The sequence below is a fragment of the Mastigoproctus giganteus genome, chromosome 3, assembly GCF_048544385.1.
Source record: "Mastigoproctus giganteus isolate SK-2022 chromosome 3, ASM4854438v1, whole genome shotgun sequence".
In the NCBI taxonomy this organism is placed as follows: domain Eukaryota; kingdom Metazoa; phylum Arthropoda; class Arachnida; order Uropygi; family Thelyphonidae; genus Mastigoproctus; species Mastigoproctus giganteus.
Window position 1 is genome coordinate 48,081,379 of NC_143577.1, and position 25,370 is coordinate 48,106,748.

Genomic DNA, 25,370 nt, shown 5'->3' on the forward strand with positions numbered 1-25,370 from the left:
TGTTTATCTCTCTAAAAGGTAATTTTTACGATGGGAATTGCATACACTTTCATCGTTATCATATGTTCCGTTATAAGAATCAATTTTGAAGGCCTTTGTGATATTTTTCTAAAACACATTTCTGGAAGTCACTACCATAAAGCAATAAAAACAATTTGCACTTTCCGGTTTATTGGGCTTTTCTGCTAGCACAATCTATTATAAACAGGTAGTAAACTCAATTTTATTGCATTTGCAATAACTAGAATTCTGTGGGTTTTTACGCTATGGTATTATGGTGAAATAAGTTCCCCTTCACTGAAATCTTCAATCATATAAAAAACATAAATAAATTTTCAGAATCTTCTCTTCATTCTTATTTATTTATTACAATGGTAAAGGGAAAGGGACCAACGGAAAATGCAAGTGCTGGCAGTGCTAGGAAACAAAACAAAATTGATTTAGAAATGAAGATGATTAATTAAGAAGCATAAAACAGGACAGAGTTTGTCATCTATTGCACAGAATTAGGTCTCGCTGCTTCAACAGTGAATACTATTATAAGGGACAATGGGTGCCTCTGTAGCCAGGTGGGAAGGAGCAGCAGTGCGTAGCACACGCTTCTTGATTAGACCGGGGTTTGAGCCCGTCACCACCAAATACAGAGGATGCGGAAAGTTCAGGGAATGACCACCGCATATTCCCGGAGCAATATGGCCTTTGTTGCTAATGCTCCTAAAAAAAAAAAAAAAAATAAGGGACAATGTGCATATAAAAGAACATGTTAACGGATCAACGCATTTAAGATCAACAGTGATCACAAAACAGCGTTCAGGTGCTATATCGAAGATGGAAAAGCTATTAATAATATGGATGGAAAATCAGATTCAGAAGTGAGTGCCCCTGAGTCCAATGGCCATTAAAGCAAAAGCAAGAAATATTTATGAAGATATTAAGGATAAGTATGGCGAACCCCAAGCCAAGTTCGTGGCATGCAATGGGTTGGTTTAATAGGTTCAAGCATCGCACTGGTTTCCAAAACATTAAAGTATACGGTGAAGTCGCCAGTGCCGATTCTGTAGCTGCAAGAGAAATGTTTTGTGATGTGTTGGAAAAAACTCCTTCTAAATCTCCACAACCCTTGACTTCTGCAGCGGTGTGCCTATCAGCTGGAGAGTTGATTATGGCAACGATGCTCGAAAGATAAAACTCTGACGTTATGCCTGTCTCCTCTCTCTCTTTGTAATTTTATAATTTTGAAATTTTTGAAAGTGCTGCATAAGTATTTAGGGAAATTCCAACTTACATAACACAACTCTTACATATGTCGGGGAGTGGCTGTACATTATTCATAGTTTGGCATACATTTGCCAATAGAGACCATGTTCCAGTTGGTGAGAAGCCAGTAAGATTTGAAACAGCTGTCCTGGTGATGTCTCTGATTTTTAAATGTGCAGCAGATAAATCTGCTTTTTTAACTTTTACTGTTAAATTCATAAAAAAAATGGTTTAACTGTAAAAGTCAGATTCTTAGCTAAAACCAAACACTTACTTGTAGACTGAACTGTAAATCAGAACAAAACTCTGAATTTTATCAAAAGTTTATTCCATCTACATAAACTAACCTCATCATAAGCAAACAACAAATAAAACTGTGAACAACCTTTTAAAAATTAACTGGTACTGCTAATTGTTCAGTGTGCCAACAGAATTTAGCAGTTAATTTCACATGCCTTTACTTTTACATCACCTTTATATTGACTGCTAAAGAATGACCACCTATTGGATGCTTTTTGAATGCTTATATGCTTATCACCATGTCACCTGTTGTATCAGATGTAGCAAACATGTTAATGACTGGTATCAAGGCAGCATGTCCTAGAAAAATTGGATTGATCAGCTTGAGAGGTGACAGTTGAGATTTAACATTGATAAATGCATGGCACTGCATATAGTCAGCGATAATTGAGTTTGGGGTGGGGACTACACTCAGTGTAATGGAGAATGAAAGAGATCTTGATGTAGTTTTATAGTCCAACATGAAGTTGCCTGAGCAGTGCAGATGGGCTTCTAGGATTGCTCATTGGGTTCTGTCAGTGATATACAGAAATTTTGCCAGGAGATGATTATCCTCTTTTATGGGGTAATAGATTAGATGTATTCTTGAATGCTGTATACAAGTTTGGAAGCCTCATTTTAAGAAGGATGTGGATCTATTGGAATGGCTATGAGAAGAGCAACAAGATTAATCATGGACACAAAAGATGTCCACAAGAGATTTCAGCACCTGGACACTCTGGGATTCTGGGAGATCTTATTGAAATGTTTAAATCTTTAAATTAATTGAATAAGTTAAATAATGGTGGCCTTACTCTTTCTTGAACAATATACGAGGGGACATAAATTGAAGAGGGATGAATATAGTGTAAATGTGTGAAAATTTGCTTTCAGCCAAAGAATGATTGCTTGATTGTTGAGAACAAACTTCTATCTGGTGTTGTAGATAGAAAGGTAATATAAATAAATTTCAGGAAGAATTAGATAAATTCTTGTCTAATTGTGCAATCATCAATAACAGAAGTATAACCCCACACTGAATATGCTAAAGAGCTAGGGCAGTATTTTATTTCCTTCTCCTACATCTGTTGTCATACATCATAGAAGACTCAAGACTCCCCATACTGATACTGCTCATTGCATTTTGTGTCTACAAAATCCAGTCCAGAAATCCATGTTCCCCTTTGTGTACATCTGACATGCACAACCAGGCATGTTGTCCTACCTAGTTCCACAGTGCAGAGAGAAGTGAAGCCCCCCACAGAAGAAAAACTGGAAACGGTTGAGCAAAAGTCATTTATTAAATGATTTTTCCACAATTATTCACCAAATTCACTCATGACAGTTACACTTACTTTGTATACTCCATTTGTGCTTGCTTTGTTCTTTCACTCTCACCCTTTGTTTACATATCTCTTTTTCTTTTCTCTGGCATACATCATGCATTTGTAGATTCATATGTTCAAGTCTGATCTTGCAGTCAAATTCCTCCCATTCTGTTGGGCTCAGTATGCATATCCATGTATATACTCATTTTCAGAATCTGGCAATTGTGTGAGCAATTGTGCTCACACAGTTGCTCTTATACTTAGGTAGTGGAACTTTTCCATGTCATATGATTTTGTTCAAGTTATAATGTGCAGGTAAGATATTGACATACACATTTTTTCTTTCAGATTAAACCCTATTCTGTTGTGTGTATGCAATCAGTCAGAATCCTCCCATTCTGTTGAGCCTAGTATATATAACTAATGATATAATTTTTTACTTTTTAGAAACATTCTAACTAACTATAACTAAGTATAGTATCTCTATGTATATACTCACTTGCAGAATTTGACAATTTGCTTGCACTCACACAATCACTCTTATATTTACTTGCACGAATACTCACTGTTTTGGTAGTGGGATATTTTTGTGTTTTATGATTTTGTTCAGGGTGTAATTTGTAGGTATGACATAAGTGGATTTTTTTTTTTTTCCCTTCTTCTTCAGATTAGACTTATTCTATTTTATGTTGTGTTGTTCAGAGGTTTTGTAACATATATTGTTAAGCAGTGTTTTGTGTGAGATAACAAATAGACACAGTGGACATCTTCTCCAGAAAGAACAGATGAGAGGAGGGAGAATGGAGGAGTTAACCTTGGTTAAGATACGTAGCTTCTAACAGTACACACAGTTGATATAAGTTGTCTGTAATTTTGAGTCATTGTTATGTGACATTATTATTAGCCATACTGTGCAAGGAAGCCCAAGGCTTATGCTGCACTAGCCATAAAAAATTCCCAAGTTACCCTGAGAGAGAGAGAGAGAGAGAGAGAGAGGAATCATCAAGAAAAAGAAGAATGATGATATCCAGCTCAGAACCCTGGGTGTGCCAAGCCCATACTCACCAGATGTGAGCCCCTGGGGGAAATCCAGGCAAATATCAAGGTTATATAAGGGCCAGGATGCAGAATTTTGTGCTCGTGGAAACGGATAAGTATTTAGGAAATTTTTACCATTTTTTGATTAATTAACATCTTAAATTGTGTTTTCCAAATAGTTTAAATAGTCTTAATCATGTTTGATAGCTTATTTTTAAATTTAGCTAGTGATTTTGTAAGTTACAACTTACAAATTTATTAATCTTATTAATTTTCATTGTTAATCAATTAAATTGTATTTAAATGGAAATCATGCCCCAGACTACAGCAGCAAAGCAGAGGCATAAAGTAGTGGAAGGGCTTTGAGGAGAACGGAAGGGGCTGATTCTCCAGCGCATCACAGCCTAACAAAATGTACAACTTGGGAAACGTTTGCAGACTTTACTGGAACAGGACAAGAAATAAGCCAGCCAAGGAGAATATTTTTTGTGCTAGGTGCTGAGAGTACCAACTCAATGTTCTGATAGGCATTTATGAGAGTTTGATGAGTAGGATAGAGGCACTCAAAGGAATTAAAATGGGGGCACCCATCAAGCTCTCAACTCCACGCCAGAGCTCACTCTTGTGCATCAAACAGCACAGTGGCAGTCTTCAAGGACAGAATGTGCTGTTTGCACTGGAGCTAGTTATTGTTGATGACTGTTCTCAGAGAAATGGGAAATATGTTGTGCAAGAAGGATAGGTGAAATAGGACCAGAGTATGTCTGCCAGGGGGCAAAAATATGTGCCGTTGTAGAGCAGATATCATCTTTTAAGGGCTCAAAAGGTGATATTGTTGTACTTGTTGTCAATAATGATATTAAGAGTAGATCTGAGGACTTACTAAGTACTGGGGAAATGTTGGGAAAAAGTCACATAAGTTAGGATTGAATTTGAAAGTGTCTGCAATTCTGCCCAGACAAATAGGAGAGAGTATATGTTGAGGGTCTTGTCAATCAATTTGGGCTTGGAGAGAATGTGCAAGGCTCATGGGGTAGAATTTTTCTTAGCATGCTTGTTAACTGGAGAGACTGTTTTTTTCAGGGATGGGATACACTTGAATAGAAGGTGTGCAAGAATATTTGCTGAAGCAGTCGATAGCTGACGCTATCGAAGTGATAGATGGGTTGGAAAACTGCTAGCTTGGAGGATACACAGACTTATAGTTTAACTAGAGTTGCAGGCAGAGGTGAAAGTGATTCTTGCACTGCTACTTTTGGTACATGCAACAGCCTGGAAAGCAAGGTGTCTGGGATTTCAGGCCCTGCTGTGGATCATCATGGAACAGATGAATACATGGGGTCTGTTAAGGTCACTAAGAGTAAGAACACATGCATGTATACTTGCATGTACACTAATGCTAGGAGCATTGTAAATAAATTTTATAAATTTGAAGGACTTGTTAAGTCGTCTAATGCAGACATTGTGGGAATAATGAGACGTGATGTCACTCAGACATAAGTGATGCTGAATTTGAATACTGCAACCCCCATATACCACAGTACTTCTACGTGGTTTTGCTCTAACACAATTGATAAATAGCGGCAATCCTCGCACAGTATGGTACGTGTATAACATGGTTAGAGAATTTCAGTAAACTTCGCATGACAGGGTCTTTTGTGTGGGGAAAACCCTGCTATTATGTTGGATGTAATTTTTCAACATTTCCACTCTTTTTGAATCCCCGCTGTTGACTCTCTAGTCAAAAAAAAATATTGAGAAATCCCTGTATTTATTTTGTTGGGAAATCCTGTGTTATGTTCTATGCTATTAAACTTGTGGAAAAATCTAGATTTCAAAGTTTTATTACTATTAGATAGCACACCAGGCCATCCAAAAGATTTAAGTCATCCAAACATTGAAGTTATGTTCTTACCACCACAGTTGTACTAGGTTAATACAACTTCTTTCATTCAGCCCTTGGATCCAGGCATTATATCCACCTTTAAAACTCTTTACATCCATAAAATCGTTACAATGGATTTTGGAAAAAATTGATTCCAAATAAATTGAAGTAATGGAGTCATGGAAACATTTCTCAATTGTGGACTGTATCAAAATCATATCTTTATTGCTGAAAGAAATAAAACCATCAACGTTAAATTTCTGTGGAGAAATTTATGGCCAGAGTCAGTTCATTCAGGAAATTTGGTCGAACTGGCAGAAAGGGAATCGATGCATAGTAGAACTTGCCATGCCAGTATGAAGGGAAGGTTTTGATGATATGGCTACTGAAGCCCTCATGGGCAGCACAGTTGATAGAATCTCCCTCCTCCCCACACCTGGTGGAAAAGACCTGAGTTCAAATCCTGTCAATGATGGGAGGAATTTTTATGGGTCTTTTTCACAACGTGGCTGAATTAGTCGGTATCAGGCGAGGGTAGCATAGTTTTTTTTCTCCCAGAAACTGAAGTTTTTGTCCAGCAAAACAGAAAATCAACCTCAGGACACCCACAATTTATAGACAATATACACATAGTAACATGGCCTTAGTCACCTATGCTCTTAAAAAATAAAAAAAGATATGATTACTGAAGACGTTCAAGAATTACTGGTAGAAAAAGAGGCTGGCGAAGCGGATTTGGTGGAAATAGCATTGGGGATAAAACCAAATCAATTTAGAGGATGATAGCGCAGATGAAAATTCTAAACTTCCAAATTTTACACTAAAAATCATACGGGAAAGCATAAAGTTAGCCGAGCAATTAGAACCTTGTTTTGAATGATGAGAGCCCAAAATTCAAAAGGTAGCTTCAAAAATGCTTAGTGCCATACGATGAAATTCACTAAGATTTATCAAGCAAAAGCAAATAAACCTAGATTACTGATTTTTTAAAGAAAGTAGAAGATACACGAAATCCTGAATGGTGTATTTTTGTTAGTTTTGTTAACGAAATAGTGTATTTTTGTTAGCCTTTGGAACGTAACCCCCCCCACCTGGTCTCGTATAACACGGTTTCGCACAACACAACATTTTATAGGAACCTAACTACCATGTTATATGAGGGTTACCTGTATAGGGAGTACATTGTATACAGACAGGACAGGAGGGGTTATGCTCTTAGTTAAGAAGAATATTAAATCTAAGGCAGTACATCCAGTTGACTTAGGTAACGAGTGTAATGCTCAGTCAGTGTGGTGTGATATAAGCACTGGGAAAACAAAATTGAGAGTGGGAGTGTGTTATAGGTCAAACAGATATATAGGAATATAGAGTGGGACAACAAATCAGAATGTCTAATAGTGGGGGGATTTTAACTTTCCAGATGTTGACTGGAATTTGTGGGTTGGTCACTCACACACTAACAAGACTTGTGGATTTCTTGGATGATTGTTTATTACAGCAGCATGTTAGAGAGTCAACAAGAGGAAGCAATACTCTTGATCTGGTTATCAGCAGTGACTCTTTGTGCGTTAAGAATCTGCAGGTAAAATACCCACTTAGTGGCAGCGATCATCATGTACTAATGTGGAATTTAATTAAAGATATAACTACTGTCAAGGGTAAAGCAAAAGGCTTTTGTAAGTGTGATTACAGAGATCTCAAACAGTTTTTAAATTGTGCAATGGGACCAACTGATGATATTACAAAAGCAAATTCTAAATGGGTAGTATTCAAGGAAGTAATCAAAGAAACTACTAGGCTTTTCATACCAACAAAGAAATATTGTTCAAGGCTTAGACCTAAATGGATGTCACATGAACTGTTGAGATGTGGCAGAGAAGAAAAGCACATGGGATGCATATAAATTATCAGTTGATACAAAAGCCTATAGTAGATATAAATTAGTCTGTAATCAAGTCACAAAGGCAAGCTTAGGCAGATTGAGAAAAGGCTCTGGCAAAGAATGCAAAGAAAAACAGCAACAACTTCTGTACTTATATTAAGAATAGAAGGAAGGAGTTGAATCACAATGGGCCACTTGATGTGTATGGCTTGTTGATGACCCTGTTCAGGTTGTGGGCAAATTTAATAGGTATTTTGCATCTACATTCACATGAGGAATTCTTTAGGAGAGGAGATGTCAGAAATTTATCAAACTGTAACGAGGAGCTAAATGACTGTGTGATAACCGAAAGGAAAGGGGAGGAGAAGAAACAGTTGAGGATAGAATAAAAAAAGGGGGCACTTTGGGTGGTTGGAATATATCCAATTGTGTTAAGGGAGGCAGCAAAGGAGGTAAACAAACTTTTAGCCATAAATATGAGAAATTCCCAGATTCAGGGATGTTCTCATATTTATGGAGAGTCCTTATGGACTGGTGATGTGCACATATATCCCCAATTCATAAATGGGGATCAGATGGCGACATGAATAATTACAGATCTGATATGAATGTCTGTCCCAGGAAAAATATTGGAATCACTAGTTAAAGAAGTAATTTAGAACCATCTGGATGGGCATGCAATTATACTGCAGTCACAGCATTGATTTGTCAAGGGGCAGTCTTGTCTAACCAATCTGTTAGGTTATTTTGATGCAGTGACCAAGGAACTGGATGCAAAAGTAATTTTGACGTCATACACTTGGATTTCAGGAAAGCTTTTGATACTGTCACACATAAAAGACTGTGGTACAAACTGGAACAATGTGACATTTCTTGAAAGTTACTGCTATGGATAAAGGGATGGTTAAGTGGAAGACAGAGAGTGGTTATCGGGCACTACTCTTTGTGGACTAATGTTATTAGTGGAGTTCCCCAGGGTTCAGTGCTGGGTCCATTGTTCTTTTCACTATTTATCAATGACATTGATGATTGTATATCAGGCTTAAAGTCTAAGTTTGCAGATGATACAAAGGTTGGCAGGCTGGTTAACAACAACCATCAGGGAGCGCTACTGCAGCAAGATCTAAGAAAATTGGGTTAATGGGCTGAGAAATAGAATTTGAAGTTTAACATTGACAAATGCAAGGTAGTGTATATGAGGTAGCAATGATCCTAGGGTAACTTATCAACTCTGTGGTATTACACTCAGGGTAGTTGAGAATAAAAGACCTGGGGGTAATTGTGCAGTCAGACATGAAATTCTCTGAGCAGTGCAGACATATTTCCAGAACTGCTCATGGGGCTTTGTCAGTGATATAGAGAAACTTTGCTAGCAGGGATAAGAAGGTGTTTATCCCTTAGTGGGTGAAGGGAACAAAAGGGTGCCCTTACTTAGAAAGGTTTCATTTCTGCAAATTGCAGCATGTCGAGACCAGGCATCTACAGAGAGCTCTGATTGAGGTGTTTAAAACTTTGAGTGGATTGAGTAAGCTGAATGTTAATGGTATTCTTCCACAGCTGAATGTTAATGGTATTCTTCTACTTGCTACATAAATTCAGGTTGAGGAAGGATTGTTGCAGATGTGCAGAAATTTGCCTTCAGCCAGCAGGCGTTTGATTATTGGAACAGACTTATCTGTTCGTGTGGAAGTGGATGGGTTGAATAAATTCAAGGGTGAACTAGACAAATTCTTGGAGGTAATGGATGGGTGTAGTGGTTTTTTTTTTTTTTTTTTTTTTTTTGGCTGTGCTATATAAGCTTGGTTTCTTGCAACATTTACCATTACTATTATAAACACTGGGAAAACAAAAATGTAGGAGTATTTTATATACCAAATTATTGTGGTGAGAGTAGTGAATAACTATACAGACAAATAGAATGGGACTCTATTTATATATATTGAAACATGGGTTAGTTGATCACTCAGTAGTAGAACATTTCTGGATTTACCCAATGGGTGTTTTCATATTAGAATTTTAGAAGAGGCAACAAGGGAATATAGTACTCTTAATCAGGTTATCACCAGTGATTTTTCATGTATTAGGAATCTTAAGATAAAGGAATCACTGGAGGTAGTGATTTATAATTTATTGATCTGGGAGTTATATCTTTATTGTCAGGAGTAAAGGGAAGGAATTTTACTTTAGTTGTGGCAAAAAAATCTAAGGAAAGAAATTTATGCAGCATCAGCCAAAAAGGAAATGAAGAGAAAAGGAAAGAAATTGCCTACTTCATTTTCCCATTCCTCTATCATATATATATATATATATATATATATATATATTTTTTTTTTTTTCCCTTTATTTTCCTTTAATTCTCTAATGGCAAAGGTTAATCAAAACATAAATACCCACATTCCAGACTACATATAGAGGAATCACATAGCTATATCAACATAACACTCAGTTACATCTAACCATGGTCATCTGCTGATGAGCCCTCCAGCAGCTCAACGTCCTTTGCAATGTCCGGACCACCAATATTTTTAGATCGACCGCTGTTATCCCCATTATGCGAAGAAGGGTCACTGAAGTGTGACACCACACACCTTTATAGGAGACAGTAATTGTTGAGACAACAGGTTGGATGTTATCAAACTCCAAGGCTATTGCATTCTTTAAACTAGTATTTCTATTATAATACTCTTTTTTTCCTTCTGTGCAATACCTCAAGTTCCTCTCCCGTTCCCACCACTGGTGCATCCAAAAGGAACAGGGACCCACCTCTTGCACACAGAAGGAACACATTCCTCGGTGATAAAGCGTGGTTCTTTCCTGACCAGCCAGAATTATTTTCCACAATGTCCACACTGACATCATGTCGCCGCACTCCCAAACCGTGTGTACAAATGCATCTCTTTGATATGTGGGTGAGCAACTCGACCATATTGCATCCAGCTCTGCATATTCTCCCCATACTATGTTCTGGAGAGAGTAGGAAGAGCGTTAATCTTCATTCGTTTGCGGTCAATATATGCATGGCCAGACAACAGTTTGGTTCTGTCACCCATCCACTGGTACTGAGAGTGGACCTTTCCTGATTCTCTTAGACCCCCGACCGTCGAAGGACTCGTGCAAGAGGCAGGTCCACCGCCCCTTCACTTATACCATGCCTTAGTCTTCAATCTAACTGCCCCTTCTTGTTGTAACTTCTAGATGTTTCTCAACTCTGCCTTTATATGTGGCAGGTTTACAATATGTCTAGGCAAGTCTGAAGGTGAGTACTGGAGCTTCTCCAACCTATTCTTCTTCAGGAAGGGGATAGTCCATCCATAGGGTGGAATCTCCAACCCCTACCTCCGAGATATCAACATGGGTGTAAGCCATGACTGTGCCATGTGTCAGGCATAGCCATTCTCTGGCCGCAGACCTCATTTGGGTATCTAAAGCATTCAGTCTTCCGGCCATAACTCTACTCAGAACTAAGTGATGAAACAGCCTCGGTATTACATACATTCTGAGGAGAAATACCCTTTGTTTTGAGAAGTGCTCTGCTGTGGCTTCAGCAGAGCACTTCTCAAATGCTTAAGCATATCAAGGAGGTCCCCAGGCATTGCTCTCCCCAAGGGAGTAAACTCCACCCCACGGTAACACTATGCAGAAGTTATTTGCCTGGTTGGAAGGTGATGAAGCTTCTGTCATCAACCTTTAGCTTCTTGTTTCTCCCTGATGGGATCAAGGAAAAGGTCCAACATTTAGATTTATTGACTTGCAGGCCTCTTTTATTCAAAAATTGGTTCATTCTATCCAGTAGACATTGGAGCCTGAAGGACAAGATCAACAGTGAATGTAATGGCTACTAGGACGAGATCAACAGTGAACACCATGGCATTGACTTTAAAGTTACCTACATCAAAGCCGATGTAGGCAGGGAGATCCCTCACTTACATGTCAATAACAAGATTAAAAAAGACAGGTGATAAAGGATCTCCCTGCCGAACAGCATTACTAGGGTGAATAACATGGTGCTCACCGGCAAATCTCATCTCAGTTGTACATTTATTTTGAAGACGACGACGATGATGTATATAATTTAAAAATGAGACCTTAAACTTCTTCCTCTTCAACGCCTCAAGAATTGCATCATAGCTCACACTGTCAAAACCCTTAACTAAGTCAATAGATGACAAATGAAGACTTCGTAAGTTCTCTTTTGATGAACTTAGCAAGGAGTGCACATAAAAACATTTTCTGCAACTCCATCCGTCGGAAGGAATGCCCTTTTCTTTAAATTGATTTTGATTCTAGATGTAATCCTCTTAACCATAATTTTGTGGTACGTCCTCAATAATGTAGTGCTACATTATTGATTGGCCTAAATTTAGCCTGATTCTGAGCATCCTCCTTCTTTTTAGGCAAAAAGATAGTATATGCCTTAAAGAGCACAGGCAGAAGATGATCTAGCCACAAATATATGAAACAAGTCTTTAAGTATCTTAGCAGAAACATTCCTTAAAAATACTGGGGTCACTCCATCAGGACCCGGGCTTGCAGCCATCTTATAAAGAGCATATTGGAGCTCCCGGTCACTGATGGGTCTATAAATTTCTATATGTAGATCCCCACCTTTAGAATAGGATTCCAAAACATGGAATCATATTCTGAAGATGGGGACATCAAATTTACTCAAACTACCCACTTCTAGAATACCAGATGGAAGTTTGTTGCAATTATTATTTACTTGCTGGCAGAAAACAAATTTGTGTGTGTGTGTGTGTGTGTGTGTGTGTGTGTGTGTGTGTGTGTGTGTGTGTGTGTGTGTGTGTGTGTGTGTGTGTGTGTCCAAGAAAGAGTAAAGATGCCACCAAGTATTGATGTGGATGTTACTTAAAGATATAATTACTGTAATAAAGGGAAGGGATTTTGTTTTCATAAAAGTGATTACAATCTTAGACAGTTTTTCAGTTCTTTTCAGTAGGACCAATCGCTGATATTAACAGTTGCAAATTCTAAATGAAAAATGTTCAGGGAAGTGTTTTTAGTAACTGCCTAGTTTTTTTTTTTATATATAGCTCCCAACTCTTAGGATTTACTATGGAGAATCCTTCTTTTCTACTCGATTTCATCCTTCTCCATCTCATCTTCATAATGTAGTTGGTGACAAAGAGTGTCTCCATCCATTTTGAAAAAACTTACTTTTTCTTACTAAGGGGGAAAAAAAAAAAAAAAGAAAAACTACCATAAAATTGGATTTTTTTTAAAAATTTGCAAATTTCTGCTTAGTTTTGTTAATGAATTGGCTGTCAAGTCTGATGTGGTAGTCTACATTTCAAAATAGAAATGTGGGCTAACAGTGTTTTGCTGTTATGTGCAGTGATTTCTTAGTACTTATGTATTATGAAGTTAATTAACAATATCTTTCAGTAAGATTCCATAAAAATATGGCAATTTTAGAAGACATATACATAAGATTTTCCAATCTCAAAAAAATTTAAAAAGGTAACATACTGATGTTTGAAAGCAAATAAGAATTCAGTGCATGGGAAGAAAGCAAAAACAAATGTTGCATGTCATAGTGACGATGATGTCCTACATGCCAAATGTTTATTTGCATTTCCTCTGAGTTGTGCAGATCACTCATGCATGTAGTTCAAAAATATGTTTCCTGATTAGGAAATGAAAAATAGCAACAAAAAGCAAATTAATGTGGAAGAATAAAAAACAGCAGGCACTGTTATGTTTTTTTTTTATTCTGAAATTGCATAGATAGGGAAAGGAGGAGGTAGTGATAGCTGTGAAAAATGGGCCAATTTCAATTGCTACAGAAGGCAGTAATCAAAGTGGTTCTAAGTTATATATGCCATGCCACAGTGGTGACATTTTGTAGTGGGGAGGGGGGAATAGTCAAAGCAAAAGCAAATTGCCCTCAGAGCCAGTATTGGAAAGCAACTCTACAGGGTACAATATTGGCCAACTTCTTCTGAACAACCTGAAAGCATGCGAGATTCCTATAAAAATTCTGTCCAGCACTTTGTGTTAATAATACACTGTGGTAAGCCTAAAAATCAGAGTAACAAATGTATTCAAGGAGATGGTTGATTATTTCATGGTAATAGGTTGTCTTTGTCATCTTATTAATTTGTATGCTGTAAGGGATCTGGGTGCCTTCCTGTGAAAGTGGAGGAATACTTGGTAGACATTTATGGCTGTCTAGAGAGAAGTGCTAAAAGGAAAGATATATTTATTTAAACAATTTCAACTGGTGCATGCCATTGATTGAAGTAAAAAAGATTTCGATGCATTTCTGTACATGTTAGCTGGCTTTAGTTAAATATGTAATTACACTGCTAGAACAGTGGCAGTCTTTGACAAGTCTGTTTAAAGAAGAAATTAGAATTGGTGAGAAATGCAATCTCAGCACTTTTAAAAATACCAAACTGAAAAGTGTAACAAGCAGTCACGAGTGAATATCACTAACTCATCCGGTACATTACTAAAAAGTTTTGAAAGAAGACAAATTAATGAACTCAAGAAAAAATTTCTGATTTGCATACGACTAATAAAAGCAATCCTAATCATGCCAAGCAAACAGATAATCCTAGGCTTGTCATCCTAACTCATGCAGGTCAATGTTGAAAAAAAGCCACAAGTTAGGGTTGAATTTGAAAGTGTCTGCAATTCTGCTCACGCATGATAGGAGGGAGTATATGATAAGAGCCTTATCAATCATTTCGGTCCTGGAGAGATTGTGCAAGGCTTATGGAGTAGAATTTTTCTCAGTGTGGTCTGTGCTTGTTAACAGGGACAGGATATACTTAAATAGAAAGGATGCAAGAATATTTGCTGATGCTATCGAGGCAGTGTTAGGTGGGTCAGAAAACTGCTAGCTTGGGGGGGGGGATACATAGACTGATGGGTTAACAGTAGCAGCTGGCAGAGGTGAAAGTGATTCTTGCACTGCTTCTATTGGAATGGGCAGCAGCTAGGAAAACAAGTTGCTGAGAGTTTCAGAGACTGCTGGGAGTCATCGTGGAACAAGTAAATACATGGGCTGTGTTAGGGTAGCTAGAAATAAGAACAGGTGCATGTATACTTGCATGTACACCAACGCAGAGAGTTCATTAAATAAATTTGATGAATTTGAGGTGCTGGTCAAAACATTAAAGGCAAATATTGTTGAGATATCAGAGACATTGTGCCACACAGATATAAAGAATGCAGAATTGGAATTTGGGGAGTGCAATGTGCACAGGAAGGATAGACAGGACAGGAGGGGAGGAGGGAAAATCTAGGGAATTGCATCCAGTTGATATGGGTGGACAGTGCAATTTTGAGTCAGTTTGGTGTGACATAAGCACAGGGAAAACGAAACTGAGAGTAGGAGTGTGTTATAGTCCTAATGACTCTGATGAGTATAATGAACAATTGTACAGAGAAATAGAGTGGATCAGTAAATTAGAGTGTCTTATAATGGGGGATTTTAATTTCCCAGATATTGACTGGGACTTCTGGATTGGTCACTCGCACACTAGCAAGGCTTTTTTGGTATTGAATGATTGTTTTCTACAGCAGCATGTTCGAGAGAAAACCAGAGGGACTAATACACTTGAACTGATTATCAGTAGTGATTTTTCATGCATTAAGAATCTGCAGATAAAGGAATCACTAGGTGGCAGTGATCACGTGGGATTTACCCAAAGATGTAACTACCATCAGGAGTAAAGGGAAGTGTTTTTGCTTTCGTAAAGGTGACTACAGTGGTCTGAAAAAGTTTTTAAGGTCTATAAATTGAGACCAACAGCAAATACTAAATGGGAAGCATTCAAGGAAGTAAACTTGGAAGCTACTAGGCTTTTTGTCCCAACTAAGAAATACTGTTCAAGGTTTAGGCCTAAATGGATGTCAGGTGAACTAATGAGACTTGTAGCAGAGAAAAAAAAAATGCATGGAATACATGTAAATCATCAGGTGGCACAGTAGCATTTAGTGGATAAAAGCTGGTGTGTAATCAATTCACAAAGGTGGTTAGGCAGGCGAAGGCAGATTACGAGAAATCTTTGGCAAAGGATGCAAAGAAAAACAAAACAGCAAAGAGTTCTTTATTTATGTAAATTCTAGAAGGAAGCGGATGAATCAGATTGGTCCACTTGATATATCAATGGTTTGACTGTTGAGGACCTTGCTCAGGTAGCTGACAAACTGAATGAGTATTTTGCATCTACAGTCACACATGAGGAGTTTTTCAGGGAGAGGAATGCTAGAAGTGGATTAAACTCTGGCAGGGAGCTAAATGATTTTGTAATAACTGAGAGCAAAATGGAGGACAAATTGTTCGAGTTAAACATAAGAAAGGCACCGGGGTGAATGGGATCTACTCAGTTATATTAAAGGAGGCAGCAAAGCAAGTAAGGAAACCCGTAGCCATAATTACGAGAGCTTCCTTGGATTCAGGGGAGGTCCCCATGGACTGGAAATGTACAAATGTAAACCCAATTCACAAAGTGGGATCAAAGAGTGACACAAGTAATTACAGATCTGTTAGTTTAACTTCTGTTCTGGGGAAATTAATGGAGGCACTGGTTAAGAAGCACTGCAGGATCTTCTAGGTAAGACTGCAGTTATAGTTCACACACACAGCATGGGTTTGTTAAGGGGAGGTCTTGTCTGACCAGTTTGATTGGATATCAAATCATGCAGTCACAAAGGAACTAAATGCAAAAAATAATTTAATGTAATATACTTGGATTTTAGGAAAGCTTTTGATACCGTTGCACATGGAAGACTACTGTACAAGTTGGAACAGTATGGCAGTAAAGGCAAGTCGCTGCTATGGATAAAGGGATGGTTGAATGTGAGAAGACTGAGAGTGGTGATCAATGGACACTGCTCTTCGTGGAGTAATGTTGTTAGTGGTGTCTGCCAGGGATCTGTGTTGTGCCCATTGTTGTTTTCTGTATTTATTAATGATATTGATGAAGATATATCAGTCTTATTGTTCAAGTTTGCAGACATTGCAAAGTTTGGCAGGGTTATTAATGATACTAATGACCGTACACTATTGCAACAGGATCTAGAAAAGTTGAGCAGATGGGCTAAGAGCTGGCAACTGAATTTTAATGTAGCCATAATTACATTGACAAATGTAAAATACTGCATATAGGTAGCAGTAACCCCAGAGTAACAGTATCAACTGTGTGGTACTACACTGAGGGTGGTAGACAATGACAAAGACCTGGGGATAATTATTGTGTAGCCAGATATGAAGTTTTCTGAGCAGTGCACTGTCCGCAAGAATGGCTCATGGTGTCTTGTCAATGATATACAGGAATTTTTCTACTAGGGATAAGATTGTCCCCTTGTATAAGGCAATGGTCAGACCACACTTTGAGTACTGTATACTGGTCTGGAGGCCTCATTTTAGGAAGGATGTAGAGCTGCTCAAATGAGTACAGAGAAGGAAAACGAGATTAGTGAATGGAACAGAGGATTGCTCTTATGAAGAGACTTAAGTCCTGCAAATTGCAGTGTCGGGTGACTAGGCAACTGCGAGGTGATCTTTTCTTGGCGCAGTATAACCATAGTCGTTTTTGCGCCAATAAAATCAAATCAAATCAACTGCGAGGTGATCTGTTTGAGGTGTATAAGGCCTTGAATGGTTTGAGCAAGCTTAGTGCTGATGGGATTCTTCCTCTTGCCCAGATTAGTCACCTGTGGGCACATAAATTCAAATTGAGGAAAGACAGTTGTAGAATAGATTTGCTGAAATTGGCCTTTAGCCAGCGAATGGTTGATTTGCAGAAACAAACTTCCATCTGTAGTTGTAATAGTTGATAGCTTAAATAAATTCAAGGTAGAACTAAACAAACATTTGGAGTTAATGATTGTGGGAAATGGGAAGATTTTTTTTTTTTTGACTGATTATATATAAGTTTGCTTTCTTGCATTATATGCCTCTGTGAATGCTAATGAAAGTCTGTTCATGTCTGTCTCTTCAGGCTTGAATAAAGTAATACACATGTTTCTTTTAAATGAAACGTCTGAAAATCAGAATGTAGTTTTTTAATCTGACATGCCTCACATTCATGTGCTAAGGTCGTTATGCTTAGATATGTTGACGATGTATCCATACCAGATTAAACCAGAAGGAATGTCTGACTTTGTCATAAGCATTTCTACTGTCTGCCAAGGTTGTCCGGAGTGTGAAACAGGATATTTTACTCTTATGCTCATTGATGAAGGAAGTTTTTGCTGTAATATTATTGTGCAGTTTTCATTGCCTTTCTGCCAACTGGGGGGCCGACAGGGCTAGCCGAGTGGGTAAAGTACCTGCCCGGCAACCCAAAGGTCGCGGGTTTGATTCCCGCCTCGGGCTTGGATCAAAGTACTGCAAAAACCTTGGGAGGTGCAATATGGCCACAGAAGCCGATGCGCCAACAACTACCAAAATCAAATCAATCAAATCAAGCCAACTGGGGGATTCACCAGGCACTATGCTATGTGGGAATCTCCCCAAATGGATACACATGAGGAAAACTCATTGAAACAATCCTTGAGCAGAATCTCACATTGCTAAACACTGGTGCTGACAATTATATCCACTTTCTCACAGGAACATTTACCACAGTAGATCTTTCAGTGTGTTCTCCAAAACTCTTCTCAGTTGTTTAGTGGGTAGTTTTAGATAACCCACTGAACAGTGACCATTACACAATTATTTACATATTTCAAACAAATACAACCTTGTGTGTACAGTCACAGAAATGGAAATTCATCAAGTCAAATTGGAATATATTCACCATTGCTGTTTCCTCTGATGACCAAATCATCAAAAGCTAACTTATCATTAAAGTTAGTGATTACATTATAACAGCTGCAGTGTTATACCCAAACCTCAATTGGTCCTAACAGAGATTCCAGCATATAGTGGAATAATGCATGCTGTGATGCTAAAAAAGAGCAGAATGAAGCATGAAATCTGTTCTGCAAGTACCCAACAACAAACACTTGATTAATTTAAAAAAACTTAAAGCTGATGCAAGGTATATATGGAATAAAGCAGAAAAAAAAAAACACTCATGGATCTGATTTGCTTCCACTATTACAAAGGATTTAGAATTGTTTAAAGAAGAGGTTAGAAGTTGTTAGAAACAAATGATAAGTAGAAAAATCTTGAACAAAATCAGAAAACTGAATGTTAAATCCCTCCCAGTATCAGTGCCTGTTCTAAGATGGATTAGCAAGAACTTTTCCTTTCCATTGGAAATTGCAAATATCCTGACAGAATCCTTTGCACAAATCTCAGTTACATCAGCATGTGGGTCAGCCTTTAAACAAGAAAAAGCCAACACAGAATGGTATAAACAGAACTTGAGTACAACAGTGCCTCTTCCATACAATTTGTGCTGTGGGGGATGTCCTATGGGAGCATGAGCTCTGGGTTGGGCAGCTACATGCTTGATGGGTACCTATCTTTTAATTCTTCTTCTAGGGCAGTGAGATCTGCGGACCCCTTAAAAAATGATGAAAAACAGTTTGACTCCTTTAAAAAAAAAAAAAAGTTCGAGGACCGTTTAGTGTGCGTGAGTGAAAGAACACCAAGTTTGCAGACGATACGAAGGTTGGCATGGTTGTCAAGGACACTACTGACACTATGCTGCTGCAACAGGATCTGGAAAGGTTGAGCAGATGGGCTGAGAGGTTGCAAATGAAGTTTAACATTGACAAATGTAAAGTACTACATATGGGAAACAGCAACCCCAGAGCAATGTATCAACTCTGTGGTACTACACTGACAGTGGTAGAGAATGAAAGGGACCTGGGGGGGTGGTTGTGCAGGCAGATATGAAGTTCTCTGAGCAGTGCAGATGGGCTGCAAGAGTAGCTCATGGTGTATTGTCAATGATATATAGGAATTTTTCTAGCAGGGATAAGGAGGTGATTATTCCCTTATATAAGGCAATGGTCAGGCCACACCTAGAGTACTGCATACAGGTCTGGAAGCCTCATTTCAAGAAGGATGTAGAGCTGCTGGAAGGAGTACAGAGAAGGGCAACAAGATTAGTGAATGGAACAAAGGGGTGCTCTTACGAAGAAAGGCTTAAGTTTTGCAAATTACAGTGTCTGGAGACTAGGCACCAGCGAGGTGATCTGATAGAGGTGTATAAAGCCTTGAATGGTTTGAGCATGCTCGATGCTGATGGGATTCTTCCTCTTGCTCAGAATAATCACGTGAGAGGGCATAAATTCAAATTGAGGAAAGACAGATGTAGGATAGACGTGCGGAAATTTGCCTTTAGCCAGTGGGTGGGTGGGTGGGTGGGTGGATGGTTGGTTGGTTGGTTGGTGGAACAGAATTCCATCCCTTGTCATGGAAGTTGATAGCCTAAATAAGTTTAAGGCTCAGCTGGACAAGTATTTCGAACATACAGACTGGTGAAGTGGAAGTGGTTTTTTTTTTTTTTTTTTTTTTGGCTGATGCTGCATAAGCTTGCTTTCTTGCATCAAATGCCTCTACTAATGCTAAACTTAAATGCAAATTACGTGGCACTCCTGGAATGTTGTTGCGGCACCCTGATTGAAAACCATTGGACTAGAGGAAAGTTGTAATGGATTGCAATGAGAGTAACTATTGAGAAGGAAAAAAAAAAAAAAAAAAAAAAAAAAGATTGAGAGTAGGGGAAAAAAAGAAGTGTTAGTTAAAATTGTGAAATTAGAGGAGAGAAAATACAGGGTATGTCAAAATTATGTTAACACTTATATAGAAAAAACATTTATTGTAATCAACATTAATAAAATAAAATTTAAATGTTCACTCCATATAAGCGTTAACATAATTTTGACAATGTTTTTTTCATATAAGTGTTGATGTAATTTTTACATACCCTGTAGAACGGGTGAGTAAGTGTAGATATTTAGGAAGCCTATTGGTGGAAGAAGCAAAGAGCAGCAGAGAAATAAGAATAGCAATGAGTAAAACAGCTTTTAAGTACAGAAGAATATAATTTGGGAGATTAGGAATTAGTTTAAGGAAAAGATGGTAAAATAGCTGGTATGGAGTAGAAACGTGGATGCTAAGAATGGAAGATATTAAAAACTGGAAAGTTTTGAGTTGTGGGTGTGGAGAAAGATGGAAAATTAATATTAAAAATTATTGTGCCACAGAGCAGAAATGGAAAGAAAATGACAGGTTGCAGTTAAAAATATATTTAATGTTATGTAAAATATGCTTATGTTCACACGAACAAAAAACACAATTAAAAATAATACAGGAAAGTAATACATAGCTTTCGGTCCTGAAGGCGTCCTTAATCAGCTGTGACCGTCAATCTAAAATATAGAAATATAGAACTCTATGTGCATGCCATGGCAGTCATGTATGGTGAACTACGTGTATGGACAATTAGCTGTTAGAAGGGAATGCTTGCAGTTGCAGCTGTAATGCCTGGGAATGTTGTAAATGCTCTTTGTCAGTCAAGAGGATCATCGTCTTAGTAATGGGATGGACATGACATCCTCCGTTTCGGTTAAAGGAATCATTACAGCATGAGATGTGCAGTGACTCCAACCAGGCACAGCGGTAGTAATGGCAGGACCGATCAATAATCATGACCTCACAGTGTGGGTCAATGTCATGCTGGGTCAACCAGAAGTGATCAGCAATGGCTGAGTGCTCCACGTCCACTAAACGGATAGCTTTTCGTGTTCAGAAACTCCCCGGACATACAGGGATTGCTGGAAATGAAGCAGTCAACAAGTCAGCAAAAGAAGCCATACTACAGATTGGAGAAGATATATATCAGTGCTGTATACCGATTACAATCCTGCGATATGGTGTACTTGCTAGTTGCAACGGCAAGAAACTTGAAATCTGCAAACAAATAGATGAAGAATAGAATAGATGTGTGGAAATTTCCCTTTAGCCAGCGGGTGGTTAATTGCTGAAACAAACTTCCATCTGTCGTTGTGGAAGTTGATAGGTTCAGTAAATTTAAGGAGGAACAACAAACATTTAGAGGGAATGGTTGTGTGAATTTTTTTTTTTTTTTTTTTGGCTGATGCTACATAAGCTCGTATGCTTGCTTTCTTGCATCACATGCCACTATTACTATTAAATTATACCAAATAAAGCCGGATATCGAAAACTGGATTTCTAGCACATGAAGTTCGAGAAAGGAAGAAACAGCACTGGCTAGGCTAAGGATTGAGCATACCCATATTACGCACTCATTTTTGTTGCGAGCAGAAGAATCACCACGATGCTGGACTTGTGACACTATCCAATCAGTCTAACACATAGTAATAGACTGTTCTGCATACGCAAATGAATGCAAACAAGCCTTCAAAGATATTTATAGGACACATGACACCATTACCCTAACAGACCTTTTGAAAAATAGAGATGACTTCACAGATGTTTTCAACTTCCTTAAAGCTATTAATTTATACCACCTCCTCTAAGGAAGTGAACATAAGCAACAGACTAACCACAATGAAGTATGAATCAGGTTAAAAGGAACAATTTAAATCCAAAGTAAAGACTTCTGAAACACATCACGCCATATGAACTGGCACATTATGACTTGCGTAGTCCAGGCGCCACTAAACTTCAATACAAACAAACATGTTCAGAAACACGACTGCTGAGCTCTCTGCCAGTTTCCCCAACGTAGCAGTCACAGCAGGAAATGCGATAGACTAATCCACTCTGCTGCAGCAAGAGGGGGGTTAACCGATGTTTTAACTCTTGGGACGAGGGATCGCAACTTCCTGCCTGGGAGTTGTAAGCACTTTATCTCATGAGCCTTTAAGACTAGAAATCTGTTGTTGATAGGTTCGGGTAGAACAGGATAAAGGTGGTCGAACCGGAGTCATTACTGCGCATGGGTTGTTATGTGGTCACGGGCCTGTAGGTCACACCTGTCTAGGGCACTGGTGGGGTAGCCGCACCTCGCAAGATATCTTAACCCTAGTAATTTTAGTGCATCTCTCATCTGCAGAACTAAAGTGGGTCCAGGCGTGGGTTAGCAGGGCTCGCACTGTGCCAAGTAGATGGCTGCATGCATGTGCTGATCGGTAGTTGGTGAATTGGCTGACAAAAATTGGCATTTACAACGTTCCCAGGCATTACAACTGCAAGCATTACCTTCTAACAGCTAATTGTTGCATACATGTAGTTCACCATACATGACTGCCGTGGCAAGCACATAGAGTTCTATATTTCTATATTTTAGATTAATGGTCACAACTGATAAAGGATTGCCTTCCAGTCTGAAAGCTATGTATTACTTTCCTGTATTATTTTTACTTGTGTTTTTTGTTCGCGTGAACATCAGCGTATTTTGCATAACATTAAACGTATTTTTAACTGCAACCTGTGATATTCTTTCCGTTTTTGCTCTGTGGCATAATAATTTTTAATATTAATATGAATCCAGAGCACAAAGGCCTTTTTGCTTTGGAAAAGATAAAGATGGATTGATCAAGGGAGAAATGAGGAAGTTTTGAGAATGGTGAGTGAAAAGATATTTTTGGCTGAAATAATTAGAAGGCAGAAGAGAAATTGAATTGGACATGTGCTGCAAGGTGAAGGCTTAATGGAGGATGTGATAGAGGAAAAAGCTGAGAAGAGACCCAGGGGAAGATTGAGAAAAACTGTGATAGATGAATTAAGAGTGGATGATGAATATGGAGAAGTGAAGAGAAGGGTTGAGGATAGGGAGATATGGAGAAGTGGCTGTTGAGTGTATGCCTGAACCTGCCCTGGTTAGAGTACTGATCATAATGATATCATTAACCATGCGTATAGTCACACTGTCTTGACCCATGATACACTGAAACTTGTGTGCATTTCTGCACTCTCACACTTGACTACTTGGCTACAATATGGCAATTATTATTAGTTTGTCTGTCCATACATTTTCATGAAATTTTGTATTTGTCTCCTTTACAAAAATTTATTGAGTCTTCCCAAATTTCGTTAAAATTGGACCAATAAAAATCCAGCAGTTTTCTTTTTTTTTTTTTCTTTTTTTTTTCTTTTTTTTTTTCATACATATCCATATACTATATATTGTAGCTGAATTACTGTATAATGTATTTTGTCTATTGCTGATTGGAGGAATGAATGGGAAATATTGTGGATGTGCAAAAACAAAATGTTCTAGGTTCACACATAAAATTCATTGCTAATTTTCTTGTTAAAAATCATAGCATGTTAAAAAATATTACTATTTGAAATGTAATGCACTGCATACATTAATTAGCTTCATTAGAGTGCATGGAGTATTAAGGTAACTTTGAAATGGCATGAATGCCAGGAAGGACTGATTTCAGGACACTTTCTGAGAGAGAGAGAGAAGGGAGGGGGAATACAAAAAAATCTTGTTTTTACATTAGTTACCAGCAACATAAAGAGAGATGTAACCAGAACAAAGTTTTATTTTGTGTAATTTCTTTTGTTTCCTTGACTTTAGATATTCAAAGGCTTTAGGCTACAGCCTGTTAGTTTTAACTTAAAAGTTTTAAATTAACAGTTTTTATTTTAATTTAAATCTCTAAGATATGCTCAAATGTAAGGATTTTGATAATTTATGCATAATTAAATAGTTTTTAATATAGAAAAAAGTGTCCAGAAATCAGTTCTTTTAAGGACTTAAATGTACTAATACAATTTAAATTACTCTATGACATAAGTTATAATTTTTGTTTTCAGTTTTTCACTTATCTCTTGGATATTTAATATAGTCAATATTTAATGTATTGTTTTACTTATATATTTCAGGGATGTGGTAGTCCTTTAGTTGTAAAATTTGCTGATACTCAGAAAGAAAAAGATCAAAAACGACAACAGCAGATGATGGCAAATCTGTGGAACATGACTGGATTTTCAGGTCTTGGTACTATAAATCCTCAGTATTTTGCTGTAAGTGTATGTTATTCAGTCTTTAAATAATGTTTTCATCTGTTAAAGTTTCAGTTTTGAAATCATACAAATTAGTTTAGCAGTTAGTTTATTTTTTTCCCACACACATTATATAAAGTTTCTGAGGCTCTTCTTATTCCTCCCCCCTCCAGAAAAAAGTTAACTATGCTAGGTGTTAGTAACCAGATAAGCATAAAACTGTTTCACTTAACTTTTAAAGGTTTTGCTTAAAATGAAGATATTAGAATTACAATCAGCCTGAATATGAAAATATTCCTGTCATATGTTTACTTAATTAATATAAAATGATTCAAAAGGAAGAAAATGCTCTCAGTAAAATAGTATGAGTGATATAAAAGAAATTTGCTTAATACAAATTATCATATGAGATGAATCAGCAAAAGGTGAAAATGGCGTAAATAATAGTGACAATTGAACACTGTGAATTAATGACTGATTTCAGGAGACTTTCTAGGGGGGGGGGGGGGATTTCCTTGTAAAAACAAGAATTTTTTTTTTTTAATTTACCAGCAGCCGAGAGAGAGAGAGAGAGAGAGAGAGAGAGAGAGAGAGAGAGAGAGAGAGAGAGAGAGAGATGCAACCAGAACAATTAATATTCTAGTTCAATTAAAATTAAAGAACAAAAAAAAAAAAAAAAAAAAAAAAACATTCGTGCTAAAATCATAGAGACATAGTTTGTTTAAAGCATTGTTTAATTGAATGAAAGGTTATTATTACAGAATACGGCTCTCTAAGATCAAAGTAACTAAAACGAGTTAGTAGAAACCTAAATGTAGCTTG

At 37.7% G+C, this 25,370-nt stretch overlaps 1 protein-coding gene across 4 annotated transcripts in view; it reads left to right on the forward strand.

Annotated features, from left to right (window-relative positions):
* Positions 1-25,370, forward strand: part of LOC150087936 (CUGBP Elav-like family member 1) — a 549,389-nt gene that overhangs the window by 229,558 nt on the left and 294,461 nt on the right. For all 4 annotated transcript variants that reach the window (XM_090369279.1, XM_090369282.1, XM_090369281.1 and 1 more), the window contains one exon: positions 24,429-24,569. In XM_090369279.1, coding sequence (XP_090225405.1) covers positions 24,429-24,569 — 141 coding nt within the window. The remainder of the gene's footprint in view (positions 1-24,428; positions 24,570-25,370) is intronic.